The 17,931-nt window shown below is 38.8% G+C and overlaps 1 protein-coding gene across 2 annotated transcripts; it reads right to left on the reverse strand.

The window, feature by feature from the left end:
• Window positions 1–728: 728 nt before the first annotated feature.
• Window positions 729–12,787, reverse strand: setd7 (SET domain containing 7, histone lysine methyltransferase). Of its 2 annotated transcripts, XM_054598003.1 has the most exons (8): window positions 12,645–12,779; window positions 8,578–8,707; window positions 7,360–7,561; window positions 6,912–7,101; window positions 4,799–4,880; window positions 4,569–4,686; window positions 4,032–4,189; window positions 729–1,297 (listed from the first exon to the last, which is right to left on the reverse strand). In XM_054598003.1, exons 1-8 carry the CDS (start codon window positions 12,682–12,684, stop codon window positions 1,105–1,107), a joined length of 1,113 nt encoding a protein of 370 aa, XP_054453978.1. In that variant the 5' UTR covers window positions 12,685–12,779; the 3' UTR covers window positions 729–1,104. The 2 variants fall into 2 exon arrangements, with proteins under 2 accessions (XP_054453978.1, XP_054453979.1); XM_054598004.1 differs by lacking the exons at window positions 729–1,297; window positions 4,032–4,189; window positions 6,912–7,101 and having other exon boundaries at window positions 4,575–4,686; window positions 12,645–12,787.
• Window positions 12,788–17,931: the final 5,144 nt, after the last annotated feature.

Raw genomic sequence — 17,931 nt, forward strand, 5'->3', positions numbered from 1 at the left:
ACTGCACTTATCCTATTCGTAGTAGTTTGTAGCACTTATTATATTCGTATTAGTCTGTTGCAATTATTGTTTTCGTAGTAATCTGCCTCTGCACTATACTTTTGCTCTGGTTTATGCTTTAAGATGCTTGTTTAAGAAAGGAGATGCACTTATGACTTCTGGTGACTAGTAGTTCTCTTGAATACCTATGTTGAATACACTTCCTGTAAGTCGCTTTGGATAAAAGCGTCTGCTAAATGACTGTAATGTCATGTAATGTAATGTAATGTTCTATCAGAGTCCTTAAATTACAAATCGGAAATAAAATTTGTCAACAATTTCACATATTGTGAATAAATGAGTCAATATTATATGATAAATGGACTATACTTGTTTGCACTTTTCCAGTCTTCTAACCACTCAAAGTGCTTTAACACTACATGTCATCATTCACACCCATTCATACACTGATGGCAGGGGCTAACATGCAAGGGGACACCTGCCCATCCGGACTATCTAACCATTAATACACATTCATACACCTCAGGAACAGCCTGCGGGACCAATTGGGGTTAAGTGTCTTCCCCAAAGACACATCGACATGGATTAACAGAGCCAGGGATTGAACAGCCGATCTTCTGGTTGAAGGAAGACCCTGCTCTACCACTGAGCCACAGTCGCCCTAACTCTAAATCTGTGAAGTAAACTGCAGCCGTGGCGTTAAACAATTAAGATACAGTTGGGTGTCGCTATAGACAGTGAGAATGAGAAAGTGGTAATAGTGTATAAGCACATGAGTGTTTAATCTTTATTTCCAAGAACATGTAATAAAGAGGACACTGGTAAAATCAGACAGAACATCAGCCAGAGACATGTCTCCTCAAACAACATTTGGTTTCTTGCATAGTTCTTCTGTTGCTTAGGCCTGCTGCCTTTAAGGCTCCCGTTCATACCGAGTAGCTCAAGGAATAGAACATTTGAATACCATATAAGGCATGATGACTTCTCAAACATCTATGGTGTGGTTCATAGCTGCAGGGGATATTGAGGAGCAGGAGTGTTGTAAGCTGGTAGTACATGTAGAGGTTTTTTTTTTTTTTTGTTTACAAGAATTCATCCGTCTCTTCACAGGCTAGTGGGAGCCACCTGTCTTTGCTGGAACTCTTTCAGCTCCTGCTTGTACCAATCGGGGGCCTCGGGGTCATTATTCCCAGGGGTCTGGTGATCGTAACCATAAGCAACGGTTAGCTCCTCATCTTTCTGAACGGCCCTCAAGGTTCGGACACACTTGATGGGCCCAAAACGAGGGTGGACAAACCTGCACACACAAAAAAAAGAACAAGAAACAAAACCACAATGACTTAACTTTGCTTTTGTAATGACAAATGATGTAATGCTAGACAACAACTCACTATTACCATAAATCATCTTTTCAAATTATTTTAGGGTCATATTGAGCCTTTATGAGAGATTTGACAGTAGAGAGAAAAAAGTTTTTATTGCACTTCAATAAGTTTAACCCACAGAATAACAAATATTTCACTATCACCAAATATGTACTTTTATTTGGGTTGTGTAAAGTCACATCTACAAATTCAGTGACTTGCACATATGCGTAATATTCTCTCTTAACAGTATTTATCATTCGCATGAAAATGTTCCAGGTTTACGTGAAGTGATATGCATTTGTGGAGCCATCTGTACACATGAATTCACCTTTTGCACTTTTGTGGATCGCTTACTGTCTGTTTGTGGTCCTATGGTATCCATAGGATATGTATGTATGTATGTATGTATGTATGTATGTATGTATGTATGTATTTCACAATTACTGTTAATTCACACTACAACTGGAACTACAAATCAATTCTATCAGCTGTGGCAAACCAGGGCAGAGAGACCAGCATATCCAGCCCAGGGGGCGGATCCCAAAGCTCAGGTTGGGGGAGGTGATGAGGGACTGTTTGATCCGGTTCAGGTGCTGCAGCCACTGTGCACATGGCAATGGACACACCTGCAGCCCATCAGGTAATTAGTGCAGCTCTATGTTCACCCAGCTGGGAAGCAGCTGCAGCAGCAGAGAGGCTGGAGAGAGACTGGGCGGGAGCCAAGGAGGAGCTTCTGAACCACTGGAGAAACGCAGCGTTGAAGAGGAGGTTACCAGGAAGGCTCATCTCTCTCTCTCTCTCTCTCTCTCTGTTCTTTCTGAACAGGACAGGAGAACTGCCTGGAGTCCTGAGTAAGCTGAAGAACCCAGACCCCGAACGGGAGGAACCCTCAGTTAAATTTGATCCCATCCCCTAACCTAAAGTCCCCTGTTTTATTGTGACTCGTGCCTCTATGGCCCCTTGGTTGCCACACAGCCCATAACCCTGCTGTACGGGGATCGGTAAGGCTTCTGGTTGAAGCCAAGCGATTGTCTCCTCTTGTACGCATGATGACGTTAGTTTTAGCCTTCTTCCAGTCGTTGAGCCTGTAGCTCAAGGGAGGTATTGCGCTACCTTCTGGTGTTGCTAGTAAAAATCCTGTAAATTTCCCCCGCTGCGGGACTAATAAAGGATTATCTTATCTTATCTAACTGCTCATCATTTTTGTGGACTTTCTTCTACAGATCTGCTGTGGTACGCATGGTCAAATTAAGCAAACAAAAAGGAGGAAGTCGCAAATGGCCACAAATAGACCGGAAGGGATCAACAATCGTGCAAAAGTCAATTTCACATGAATAATGTACCACAAATGAATATATACCACTTTACATGTAAACATGAAATTGAAATAAGTTTGATGGCCATAGTATGGCATCTTATTTTCCAAGTTTACATTTAAGTTGCCTAAATGAATTCGTTTTCTTTCACATGAGCAAAAAAAGTGTGTTAAAGAAATGCAACCTGTAGTGACGGGTCCAGACAGGTAAGCAGCATTTTCTGTCACTTATACTTGCATTTAGCTTTCTTAATTTTGACATCCACCATTCACTTATGTGCTGGAACAAATCAGAGGTGACCTTTCACTTCCTTTTGATTCTCTCTCATTAAGAAATACAAGGCCTATCCAGCATCGCGTAAGAGATTGGTTTGCGGGTGTGAGAAGATGTTTTGTTTTTTTTCCCCCATGTAAACTTCCAAAAACCATCTACATGGTCAGCAAATTCCCAATTCTACACAAAAATTTGAGTTTGCACAGCCTGTCTATTTTATATGATTTGAATCAGGAGAGGAGTTTAAGTTTAAATAAAGCTAGTTTAATGTAAATATGTTTAAATATGTTTTAGATCAGTCAGGTTATGTGATGAGGAAGATTGTATGATGCTCTGGAACAACTATTACATAAACCTTGGGCAGAGTTTTTTTCAACTATTGTTTTCTCGATCAAGCATTGACCCTTCACTTAGTCCCGCCCTTGCCTTGGCCAATCATGACGGAGCATCAACCAGCTCCAACCGTAGTCCAAAACTACCTGTCGATGCTCTATAGACTCCCATGCACTCGTTTCAGACTTTCTTCATTTTCAGGCTTATTTCTTGGATTTCGAGCTAGTCATGGTTTGAAGTTGTGCCTGAGGCATGTGTAATGGGGATACTCGTTAACCGGAGCGGTTTGAAGGAGATATGTGTATATATATATATATATATATCAATCAAACATATGATTGTAAAAATGAATAAAGACCTACCTGCCTTTATAGGACAATGCTCTTCCTTAATTTCATTGTCTTCTGTCTCGACAGCCAGGTGATGTGGTGGCTCACTTTTGTGATCTATAAGCTTTAGCTTTTATCTTTTAAAAATCGCTTTCGCTGCTGAATCAAATTAACATCCTGGATAAATCCTTCCAATGCATACTTTAGCCCTATCTGTCTGAACTCGCTTTTTCCCCCAAAAAATTGTTATTTATTTAGGGAGTGCAACTAGTGATAGTGTGGGCTCCGTGGTCGCTATGACGGCTTGGTGCTGTAGCAGGGTCAATTAACTTTCAATCTCAAAAAAATCTTATTTTGAAAATGTATGACTCTCTTCCCCTCCCTGTGCTCTGCTTCTGACCGTTTGTACTCACGGGTCATATTTGCAATTGGGCTTGAAGGAGTGGTTTGCCTTGTGACCCAGAGAGGCACAGTATCTCTCCGTCTGGTCAAACGGCCGAGGGACGTCGATCACCGTATCCTCGTCCAATGAGATTGTGTTCCCGTTCAGTGCCCAGTCTCTGCTGTCCACCTGAGGAGTCCATGTATTCATCAAAAAAAGACAAACAGTTTAAAATACTGCAAAATGGCAGCGGTAATCTAAGTCTTACACACTTCTCTGCGCTTCCATTAGAGCAGCTACCAATCCAAGCTCAATATTTCAATCATCTATCCATTATATTAAGTTAACAATTTTATTCATTTAGCTATTACTTTTAGCAATCTATTTTAGCCACTGTCAACTTTAGCTATTTTTAATTGACATTTTAACAATTAAACACATTTCTGCTCCCCTGTTTACTACTTTATTTACACTTATAGACATTACAGATATCATTTTTATTTGTTTAAATTAGGGTAGCTACTCCACAATCCTTGCAGGCCTTTACCCGAGCTCGATGTAACCATACCTCAGAGTGTGTGATGCGAACTCCGTTATAAAAAGCCATCACAGTGTCAGCATCAGCGTCCGACTTGCTAAACAGGCCCTCTCCTGCTGCTTTGATCATAGAGTCTGCCACAAACACCCTGACACACACAGAAACAACATGAGGAGAACATGAAGGACATTACTGAAGTGCTCAGGAAGAGCGATGTCATTCACCGGGCTGGCAGTATGTACAGTACAAAGGTTACTTACCTCTGACTCTCATAAGGGTCAGGAAGCAGTGCGTGGGCAGTGATACAGGTGGACGTTGACTTGTCGTACGAGTACGCAGGACCTTTAAACACAGAGTATGTAATGCTAGTGTCCAGATGTCTACGTACATTTTTAACCAAAGTAAAAGTTGAACAACATTAACCTGGGGTCTCATTTATAAAACTGGGCGTGGAATCCACATTAAATGTTTGTCTAAGTACAAATGAGGGAAAAAAATATTCTGATTTATCAAACCTTGTGTATGCCTGCCAGTGCGTAACGTCCTTTTATAAACCTGGAAATGTGCACAGCTGGATCCGCCTCATATCCCGCCTTCTATGCGCTCACATTCTACCATAAATGGTTGATGAGACTGTTGACTCATTGTTCTTTATGGTGAATAACGGCAACTACCGAGAGGAAGACCAGAGCGGATGAAGAGATCCATGAACACATTGACAGTGAAATCGATCTTGCAGCACACAGCATTCACATTACTCGTGTCACCGCAGTATTTATACGTTAACAATCAGTGTTATCTTCAACCCTGGATATCATTTTTTATTTTTTTTTAAGTAAGTTTTACAGATGAATACAATTCATTTGAGTTATCTTTTGGTGAACTTGGCCTGCATTACCATTGGGACTCTTAATAAAGATTTAGCAGGTGAAATAAGAAGGCAAAGTGTGTGACTCTCCGCAAAGACTCCTTTCTAATCTTTTTTATGAATAAACCATAAATGAATCAGTAAAGTCGTGTTCACTGCAGTGATTTTACTACCAAAAACTCAATGAAAACTAACTTTGTACGTAGATTGTTGAAAACTAAACGCTGTGTTCTGCAGTTCTTTAATTCTATTTGACGTTATCTGACCGATGATACTTTCTGCAACTTTTATAAATGAGACCCCGGAACTGCAGAAGACTATCCCAAACGACAGTGTGACTCATCCAGTTTCCAGCAATACACATTTGAAAACTACACGATTTATGCCAAAACAAATTGCAGTTCAACAACTCACGCTGCACAAGGACGTCATGAATCTCCACTAGGTTTTGGCCATATGATGAAATATAAGTTTGTGACAATCAAAATGTGTCAACTGTCGAGACTTGTGCGTTTTGTTTGTGTACTGTACGGTTTATACTGGGCCAAATATCCCTTTGAAGGAGCAGTGTTTAATATTAAAGGTGAATTTATTGGCTAAATGGAATATAATATGCATAACTGTTTTCATGAGTGTATCATGACCTGAAACTAAGAATCGTGATGTTTTCGTTAGCTTAGAAAAAGCCACTGATATCTAAATGAGGAGCCGATCCTCTTCCACAGAGTCTGCCATGTTACACAGCCGTGTTTCTACAGAAGCCCAGAACGGACAAACCAGATGCCATCGAGGAGCTTTTCGCGATTTTACGTTCACCGAAGATAGAGATGGGCATCGAACTTGGTATTAAACGGCACCAGTGCTAAATGATCAAAGACGGCAGTATTGATAAGCTCTGATGTTAGTGATGAAGTCAGAGAGCAGAGAGGCAGACTTGGTCAATGACTTTACGTAGCGACTTTGCTGTCGTAAACATTACTGTTGCTGTTCTAGGAACTATATTTTGGGGAAGGGTTAATTAACTAAAAAGAAATTCTAGTCCTGCTTTTTAAAAGCAATTATTTAGTCATTTAAAAAGCAAAGCGAGTATCGATAAGAGTAGCTCCTTACCTCTAGGCCACCATAGTTTTCCGACACGCGTTGAAGGGGAGGTGTGAGCAGTGGGGATTTTAGCTGCTTGCAATCTGTAACCTCATCACTAGATGCCACTAAATCTTACACACTGGGCCTTTACTATCTCTGGCTGTATGAGACCATTTATTGCATCAATATATGATGAAGTACCTTGATTTGTCAGGAATTTCATGCTGACAAAAATATATTTGCTTGTTCTATATTTCATAAACGTTTTCATCTCTTACATCTCTCTATCAGAACATGAAATAACAAAACTTACACATCATTCATATCACCCATTTCCTAGATGGAAGATTCGCAGCTTGACAAACAAATGTGGCCAATTTCAGGAGAGGACTCAACTCTAAATAGATCTATTAACTCCTTACTGTTCGGTGTGATTTCAAAGCGCGGCCTTCCACTCTTGGTGGTGATAAGGGTAGCGAGGCGAGCCTCAATGATCTCTCCATCCACAAAGCTTCCATAGAGAGCCGTGTGTCCATCAGGGTAGATGTACCCTACGGAATCACCAGTCATCTCCCCATCCTCATTCACCTTCCCGAACACACAGCCTCCATCCTAGACGCACCACAGTTGACCCCAACATCCACAATACAGACAGTTAACATAGACCACTCAGTTACTTTACTTTATGCCGTGTATCATATTTCTATCTATGTTCTTAAACAAGGCTTTCGAGAACACTCAGTGCCATATAGATCAGGTTTATACTTTCTGAGTAGGGCCTCAGAAAGGGCTTAAAGTCACGTAACTGTTGGAGTTCTCCATACATGCAAAAAGTGCCAGTGTGTTGCAGTGATCACTGAGCTGACTCACAGGGTAGTAGATCCAGCATTTCCCACAGCGGTTGTTGTCTTTGTACTGGCCCTTGAAGACCAGGCGGCCCTCTGCATTGCACTCCTCAGCGGGTCCATTGAGCTCTCCATCCACATATGTGCCACGGAGGGCAGATCCGTCTTCATACGTGTACAGGCCCTGGCCCTGCAGAGCATCATCGACATAGAAACCCTCCAGTGCACTATGTACAGACAGAAGGAGGAGGGCTGCACTTAAACTTCAGTCTGCCTATAAATGTGTTCCTAAATATAACTGTAATAAAATAATACAGATATTGCTAATTGTATACTATTACAACAGAATACATACAATTGAGTATTATGGACACTGACGAGTTTGAGAATAAATGTATTTAATAATTATAATGCTATGAGAAAAACTTTTCTAATTATTGGTAAAAAAGTGACAATATTAAAAGATAAAAAAGAAATAATAAGAAGATTATTTTTTTAAGAAGTTGTGATAACAATATTAAAATATTCTAACTTTAAAGAAGTAATATTTGAATACTTAAATGGTATTTCAAGATTAAAGTGGTATTATACACAGAAAATGTAATAATATTTTGAGATTAACAGGGTAATAGTCCAAGATTTAAAAAGTAATTTACCAATATTCATGAAGTAATATTTGGACAAAATAGTTTCAAGATCAAAAAGGTTTAAAGGTTCCAAATAGGTAGTTGATATGCTGAGAAAAACAGCTTTTTTGCCACTGTCCTGTACAGTTACTATTGTTCCTTGTATTTGGACTACATGTCCTGTGGCAAGTACACAGCTGTGGTCTGAGTTTGCACACCTTATTTGTCACTATGAATCTTTTTTTATCCACTTCATCCATTAACCAGCAGGGAAGTGGCTATTCGCTGCTACATCTTGTTACCTTTCCACTTCCAATAAAAATGCGCTGCACAGAAAGTTCCCTAAGCCTTTCCACACAAAGATGTAATGCCTGATGGACAGCGCTCACGTGTTCACTTTAATGTAGTAATCTAAATTATTCTTTATTTTTTAAATACATTTTATTACCCTTTAACATCTTATTTTAACTTTAGAATAGAAATATTGACTGTTTTCTGTACCCAACATGCTTTTTTCATTTACACACTACTGTTTTATCTGTAAAATGTAATTATCTGATAAACAATCATGGCAGTCAGCTAGTTGAGGTAAAAAAAAATAAAAATGTTTGCAGTACCTTCCATCAAAGAAGAAGAACTTCCCCTTGCCATTCTTCTCTCCGTGGGTGAAGTGTCCTTCAAAACGGTCACTGGATGAATAGGTTACTGTGCAGAACCCGTGGAGCTGATCGTCTTCATCCACTGGACCTGAAAAACACACAGACAGCTAAGTTGAGTGTGATGACTGGACTCGGCTGAATGCATTCTTGGCTCTATGTATGTATGATGATGAGATATACACACACACACACATGTATACACATATATACACATGTATACACACACATGTATATACATATATACACATGTATACATATATACACATGTACACACACATGTATACACATGTATACATACATATATACACACACACATGTATATACATATATACACATGTATACACACACACACATGTATATACATATATACATACATATATATACATACATACATACCAGTGTTTCCCCATATTCACACAGCAGCGGCGCGCCGCCGCTGCTGAATTTTCTCCGCCGCTGCAATAAAAATCCTTCTCCTAATTTTTTTTTTTTTTTTACGTAGCTCCTTTTAGAAAATATACAGCACGTAACGTCAATTGCGCAGCACGCGGCACATCGTCACGTAACCAACATCAAAGAAGAAAAATACATTCATTCTAGCAGTAGCGAGTGAAGCGGAAGATCGAAGAAAGAAGGAAAGAGAGACAGACAGAGAGAGAGAGAGAGAGACAGACAGAGAGAGAGAGAGACAGACAGACAGAGAGAGAGAGAGAGAGAGAAAGTAAGTTGCTAAAATGTGTCGCTTCATGACCACCAGTGTTAAAAACCTCTGAGCCCAATCATTTTATTGTATCTATAAATCGCAACCTCCGTGCCGTTTTTCCTCTAGTTGTGTGTGTGTGTGTGTGTGTGTGTGTGTGTGTGTGTGTGTGTAGGCTCTATGTGTGTCTCCACGTGTTGTCGCTCTTTTTGGGATCACCGGCTCCGATCTTGTGGCGATGTGAAAGGGGCACCATGTGGTTGGTGTGGTACACCTGGTGTTAACGTGTATCAAGCGAGTAAACATATGGATACTGTACGTCGGTGTGTCACATATCCAACACAGTGTTTCTCATCACCATGGATAACCTGAGTCGCGCCAAACCTGACGCTTGATCATTGTGTGGTGGTTCAACGTCGTCATACGCGCCTAACGCAGCTAGATGAGTCCATGTCCATGCAAGTGAACGGAGCGTTCCCTCTTCGTCATAACTATCAAACCAAACATCCTTCACATTCACCGAGCGAACATTATGAAAGTAAAATGCACATTTTTTATTTTTCATGTGTGTGAGTCTGTGTTCTTTTCAAATTTTAGTTAGGTTTATAATTTAAAAAGATGTGTTTTGCCCATTGTTGCAGGAGATTTCATTTTTGAACAAAGTGTCTTATGTAAAAAACAGTTAGTGTTTAAGCATTAGGCAAAAATCTGTAAATAAATTGTGCAAATTATATTTGCATTTTTTGTTTAAATATTACTATACAAAAATATAAAAATCTGTAAATGAAGACACAAAAGGCAAAGTTACAACACCAATAATCCCATCTACAGTAATACACAGGACTGTTTGAATAGGATTTAAGTGCATATTCTCCTCTCAAAGTGCACCAGATTCATGCATTCCAATGTAAAGGGTAAAAAAAATTCGGTAGGGGGCATGCCATATTGTTGGACCCCCTAGAGGGTTGGGGGCCACACCACCGCTGCTGAAAAAAATCCTAAAAGGAAACACTGCATACATACATACGTGTATATAATACATACATACATACATACATAAATGTATATACACATATATACAACATATATATACACACACATGTGTATATATATATATATATACACACATATATACACATATATATATGTGTATATATATATAAATATAAACACATATATACATATATATACATATATATTTACACACACATATACACATATACAATATATATATTCTACACATATTGGTACACACACACACACACACACACACAAACATATACACACACACACACACACACACACACACACACACACACACACACACACACACACACATACAGAATAGCATAATAGGGCCTGTTTAAGAACAATGCATCTTTTAGCTTTCCCTACAAAGCCACCGTCCTGTACAGTGTGACATCTGAACTCCCACATAAGGAGCAGGTGTGAACTTTCTCTTAGCTCTGATGTCGTCTCCACTCCTGAGGGACACATGTGACGGACTCTGGAGGAGCTCTGACCTGTGACCTTTAAAGAAAGGGCCGGAGTGACCCTCTCATCTGTTACACCTGTCAGGAACTGTAAAGCGACCAGACATATAATACTGTGTATGTCGGTGTGTCACATGAACACCTCCACAGTGTTTCTCATCACCATGGTCCTGCCTGGTCCAGTCACACCAGCAGGAGGGCTGCACCTATAAATGTGTTCCTAAATATAACTGTAATAAAACAATACAGATATTGCTAATTGTATACTATTACAACAGAATACATACAATTGAGTATTATGGACACTGACGAGTTTGAGAATAAATGTATTTAATAATTATAATGCTATGAGAAAAACTTTTCTAATTATTGGTAAAAAGTGACAATATTAAAAGATAAAAAAGAAATAATAAGAAGATTATTTTTTTAAGAAGTTGTGATAACAATATTAAAAGATATTAAAAAGGGGTAATATTCTAACTTTAAAGAAGTAATATTTGAATACTTAAATGGTATTTCAAGTTTGAGAATAAATGTATTCAATAATTATAATGCTATGAGAAAAACTTTTCTAATTATTGGTAAAAAAGTGACAATATTAAAAGATAAAAAAGAAATAATAAGAAGATTATTTTTTTAAGAAGTTGTGATAACAATATTAAAAGATATTAAAAAGGGGTAATATTCTAACTTTAAAGAAGTAATATTTGAATACTTAAATGGTATTTCAAGATTAAAGTGGTATTATACACAGAAAATGTAATAATATTTTGAGATTAACAGGGTAATAGTCCAAGATTTAAAAAGTAATTTACCAATATTCATGAAGTAATATTTGGACAAAATAGTTTCAAGATCAAAAAGGTTTAAAGGTTCCAAATAGGTAGTTGATATGCTGAGAAAAACAGCTTTTTTGCCACTGTCCTGTACAGTTACTATTGTTCCTTGTATTTGGACTACATGTCCTGTGGCAAGTACACAGCTGTGGTCTGAGTTTGCACAGATTATTTTTTAAGAAGTTGTGATAACAACATTAAAAGATATTAAAAAGGGGTAATATTCTAACTTTAAAGAAGTAATATTTGAATACTTAAATGGTATTTCAAGATTAAAGTGGTATTATACACAGAAAATGTAATACTATTTTGAGATTAACAGGGTAATAGTCCAAGATTTAAAAAGTAATTTACCAATATTCATGAAGTAATATTTGGACAAAATAGTTTCAAGATCAAAAAGGTTTAAAGGTTCCAAATAGGTAGTTGATATGCTGAGAAAAACAGCTTTTTTGCCACTGTCCTGTACAGTTACTATTGTTCCTTGTATTTGGACTACATGTCCTGTGGCAAGTACACAGCTGTGGTCTGAGTTTGCACAGATTATTTTTTAAGAAGTTGTGATAACATTAAAAGATATTAAAAGATATTAAAAAAAAGGGGTAATATTCTAACTTTAAAGAAGTAATATTTGAATACTTAAGTGGTATTTCAAGATTAAAGTGGTATTACACACAGAAAATGTAATAATATTTTGAGATTAACAGGGTAATAGTCCAAGATTTAAAGTAATATTTGGTAATATTTGGACAAAATAGTTTCAAGCTGCTGGTGTGACTGGTCCAGTGACTGGTCCAGTGACTGGTCCGGCCACACCAGCAGCGGGACACCAGCACTACCCAGGCCGGCCTCACTAGCCCGTCAGGCGGATTCCCTTCAGAAATAAAGTCCCTGGCTCCCGGAGGTTCCGGGCCCAGCGACAGACCGATCATTCAGGGTGCACCACACCGTGCACAGCCTCCCTCTGCGGTCCCCGGGGAGCCCACCGCCGCTTACCCTCCACGGCCTCCTCCATGCTGTCCTCGTCGCTGTCCATGCCGCCGGGAGCTGCTGGATGTCCACCACGCCGCCGAGAGAGCTGCTGATCCGGCCACCCAAGCGGCGTCTGTGGGGCATGGCATGCTGGGACACATGGGCCCTCTGGCTACCCGTCGTTCTCCAATTGACCCTGAAAGATTGAAAAAATGAGAAATTGAAACAAGTTATTCTTTAATCTTGCAGGTATAAAGTCATTGCTTAAAAAAATTAAATCAGATTTGAGAGCAAACCGGATCACATTGTCTCTCCTCACCCTGGGGTAGCAGTGAATCATTCAGTGACAGGGTGAAATTGGACCATATATATATATATATATATATATATATATATATATATATATATATATATATATATATATATATATATACACACAGTACCAGTCAAAAGTTCAAAACACCTTCTCATTCAATGGTTTTTATTTCTTTCTTTTTTATTTTTTTCTATAGTAGATTAATATTGAAGACATCCAAACTATGAAGGAACACATATGGAATTATGTGGTAAACAAACAAATGCTCAACAAACCAGAATATGTTTCATATTTTAGATTCTTCAAAGTAGTTGAATGAGTAGTTGACTGGTACTATATCTATATATATCAATTATTAAAACCAATGATTTAATAAATTAACTGTTGACAAAGGCATAATTCAATCTTGTTCTAAAAAAACAAAAGAGAAAAAGTTCAGGTGTGAACATCATGATAAGTCCCAGAGAATCATCCAAGGACATTTTACTGAAGCTATATCATAAAGTTTTGGAGAAGGGAAAATTACTCCAAATCTGGAAAATAGCTGTTGTGTGTATGTATGTGTATATATATATCATGATGATATATATATATATATGTATAATACCACTTTAATCTTGAAATACCACTTTAATCTTGAAATACCATTTAAGTATTCAAATATTACTTCTTTAAAGTTAGAATATTACCCCTTTTTAATATCTTTTAATATTGTTATCACAACTTCTTAAAAAAATAATCTTCTTATTATTTCTTTTTTATCTTTTAATATTGTCACTTTTTACCAATAATTAGAAAAGTTTTTCTCATAGCATTATAATTATTAAATACATTTATTCTCAAACTCGTCAGTGTCCATAATACTCAATTGTATGTATTCTGTTGTAATAGTATACAATTAGCAATATGTAGACATTAAATATTAGTCTGGTGAATGTAAGAATGTCTCTTAGGAGTCATAAGGGTAAAGTGATTTGATAGTGCAACAATCACAATAGACGTGTTCCTCCTGGATCTGAAATAAACTCCATCCACATAATGGAACTATGTATATATATATATATATATATATATATATATATATATATATATATATATATATATATATATATATATATATATATCACTGATGCTCACTAGATGGTGTTCCTTCCAAAATCTCATATTTCGTATCTCCATAATCCGTAAGGCCAACAGTATAATAACTGCCGTAATCTATTGTTGACCACTATAATAAACTACAACTATAACTTAAAAAATATCAAAACAATCAGATACACAGCCAACACATATATATATATATAAGTGGTTATGGCAGCTTTAACAAACAGTTGCCTATACTTTAACATCCAGCAGGGCAACATTAATGTTTTTAACAAACTAGTTCTACACAAGGCAAACTGTTGTAAATAGCTGTTCCATCCGTTTGAGGTGGGTGTGAATGTCAGATTGTCGGTTTCAGAAAGTTACAGACATTGTCGGACACAGCTCCTCACAACTCATTTTTTGGCCTGTTTTTAACTTATCTGACTGACTAAACGACACTGACTTTGGCTTTGCGGACAACGAGACTTAATAGTGGTAGGGTTGAGTATTGTGGGGAACTTTTTGTAGGGCTATCGACCGATGGCCTGTATAGGCCCGGAACGATATTCATACAAACTCTGACAGGATGACAGGGAGGGAGTCAGATGTTGACAGCAACAGCATGGAGTGTAGTGAGGAAGAGGGTAACCGTAGTGACGGGAGGAGGGAGAGTGAGTGGGAGGATGTGGTGAGAGGGAATGGATCCATGAAGCTGTAAGAGAAAGAAAAAAGATGCAGCTAGCTCAGGTGGAACGGAGAGTGAGGGGAGAGAGGGGGAAGGAGAAGGACCCGAAAGCTGGGGTTGCTTAATGTTGTGGTACGATTTGAAGGAGAGGGGTGGGGGGGGAGTAAAGAAAGTCAATCCGCTAAAGTTAACAAAGACCATTAGAGGGCAGGTTGGAGAAGTGAAATATGCGAGAGTTTTGGGAGATGGAAACCTGCTTATTGTAATACTGAAGCACAGACGGAGAAGGCAAAGAAAATGAGTTTTTGTTGGAAAAATCAAAGTTGCTAAAGTGGTAAGAGTGGGGGAGAAGAAGGTTGGTGGCTGCAAGGGGGTGATTACCGGAGACCCTCACAGTGTTGGCATGAAGGAACTGGTGGAGAACTTGAGGGTGCGGAATGAATCAGTCAAAGGTGCTAAAAGAATGAATAGGGGAGTTGAAAAAAATGGAGACGGAAACCATTTTAGTTGAGTTTGAGACCAAGATTATCCCTAAGGAGCTACACTATGGATTCATGAGATACAATGTAAGAGAATTCATACCAAAGCCTATGAGGTGCTTTAACTGTCAGGAATTTGGTGTATTGAGACGAGAGGTGGAGGTGCAGCAGATAAAAGTGAAGGAAAAAGGGTTCTTATGCAGAAGCAGTTATGAAGGCTGAACAGAAAAAGCTGATTAAGGGGGGAGAACATGAAATAGAGCAAACTGCAGACAAACAACAAGAGCAGAGAAAGGTATGGAGGGGGAAGAAGAAACTGGTAACATTTATAGCAGGTGATAAATGCAACATCTGAGCTTGAATCTAAAACTATAAGGAACCAGGTTATTGTTAAAGCAGCAGTGCACCACTTGGGTATGATAGGGTTGAAGTGGGAAGAGGTAAGGGATGTACAGTCTAGTAAAGAATCAGCATGTGTGGGTTGATAATACTAATGTTAATAATCCCACAGTGGAATGCAAGAAGACTTCAAACCGTTCATATCCAGTAGAAAGGAGAAACCAGACATTATATGCATCCAAGAGTCCTGGCTTCGATTTTGTTCTATTTGGATACGTTGCAATAAGGCAACATGGAAAAGAAGGTGGAGGTGGAGGATGTGTCACGTTTGTAAGGCCGGGGATTCCCTACAGAGAGCTTTGCGTAGGGAAGGAACATTAGATGTGCTATTAGAAGTGTGGGCTGAGAGGAAAAAGTTAGTAGTTATAAATGACTACAACCCATGGAAAAGGCTAGAGGTGAACAAGCTTGAGGAAATAGAGGGGCAGAATAGGAATAATGTTGTATGGTGTGGGGATTTTAATGCGCACAATACACTGTGGGGGAGGGAAAGAATGGATCAAGTAATAGAAGAGCTCTTAGATGGAAAAAACAATGGAAATAAAACAAGAATAGATATCAGTGCTTGATCTCACACTGGTCTCCAATAATATGGCACCATTGTGTGATTGGATGGTATATCAAGAAGGAACCATAGGGAGCGACCATTATCCAGTCTTGTGTAAACTTAACATTTCTACAGCGCTGACCACAGAACCCAGAGGAGGGAGATGGGTGTTTGAGAAGGCTGACTGGGAGACATTTCAAAAAAGACAGTGATAGATACCTGAGTCAGATTGATTATAATATGGACATAGAAACGTTAGATAACAAAGTAAGACAGGGTATAATATCAGCTGCATTAGAATCCATTCCTAAAAGTAAAGGCAAAATGAAGAGGAAGGCAGTACCATGGTGGGATGATCGCTACTTTTGTTACAGTACACGGTTCCAATAATTTGTCTGAGGAAGGAAAGAGAGGCAGAGAGCAAACCAAATCTGAAAACTTGGAGGCACTAAGGAGGAAGGAAAGCACCGAAGATGAACAAAATGTACCATTTAGCCTAAGAGAAGTAAGTAAGGCACTGGCTAAAACTGGGAAGACTGCACCAGGGAAAGATGAGATATGCTGCATCATGTTAACACATCTAAGTAGACTGAAGAAGCTGCTTGTGTTATTTAATAAAGTGTGGGAAGAAGGAAGCGATAATTATTCCAATAAGGAAACCTGGGAAAGATTCCAGTAAGCCAACAAACTACAGGCCTATAGCCTTGACACTGCAAATTTCCCCGCTGCGGGACTAATAAAGGATTATCTTATCTTATCTTGACAACACATATTTGTAAATTGATGGAACGGATGGTCAATGAAAGGCTAATGTATTTCTTGGAGAGCAGAGGTTTGGTGGCTACATACCAAAGTGGATTTAGCAGAGGAAGGGGCCCTATGGACCCAGTGTGATGACATTAAAACATGTAAATAAAGAGATAGTGGCGGCAGTGTTTTTTGATGAAGAAAAAGCGTATGACATGTTATGGAGAGAGGGACTTATGATCAAATTGCACATAATGGGAGTCAAAGGGAGCATTATAAACGGAAGATCCATCCAGGTCCAAATAGGCTCAGAACTGTCAAACAAACACGACATAGAGTATGGAACACCTCAGGGGAGTGTTTTAAGTCCCACTTTATTCTCTGTCATGATAAATGATATATATGAAAATATGCCAATGGATATGGGTAGATCACTGTTTGCGGATGACGGGGCTCTGTGGGAAAGAGGGAGGAATGTGGAACATGTCGTCAAGAAAACACAAGATGGGATTCATCAAGTTGAAATGTGGGGGACAAAATGGGGATTTAAATTCTCAGTGGAGAAGATGAAAGTTATGCTCTTGACGAGGAGGAAGCTCAGGGGAGGCAATAATCTGAAATGATACGGTAATAACCTGGAGAGAGTTGAAACTTTTCGTTTTTTGGGAGTATATTTGGACCAGAGATTAACTTGGAGAAAGCATATTAGAAATGTGGAAGATAAATGTCAAAAAGTGATAAATGTTATGAGATGTCTTGCAGCAGTGGGATGGGGAGCTGATGCTGCATCGCTGAAATACATATATGTAGCTCTAATTAGATCAAGGCTAGATTATGGGAGTGTGGCGTATGGATCAGCAGCTGAATCTGTGCTCGCAGGACTGGATGCCATTCAGGTTCGGGCTTTGAGAGTGTGTTTAGGAGCAGTGAGAACATCAACAGGAGAAATGCCCCTGTGTCTGCGTCAGAAACAGTTGTTGGTAAACTACTGGATAAGTCTGACGGGACATGGAGATAGTCATCCGACCAAAAGAGTTCTACAGGCCAGCTGG

Source organism: Anoplopoma fimbria, chromosome 4 (genome assembly GCF_027596085.1).
Source record: "Anoplopoma fimbria isolate UVic2021 breed Golden Eagle Sablefish chromosome 4, Afim_UVic_2022, whole genome shotgun sequence".
NCBI lineage: Eukaryota > Metazoa > Chordata > Actinopteri > Perciformes > Anoplopomatidae > Anoplopoma > Anoplopoma fimbria.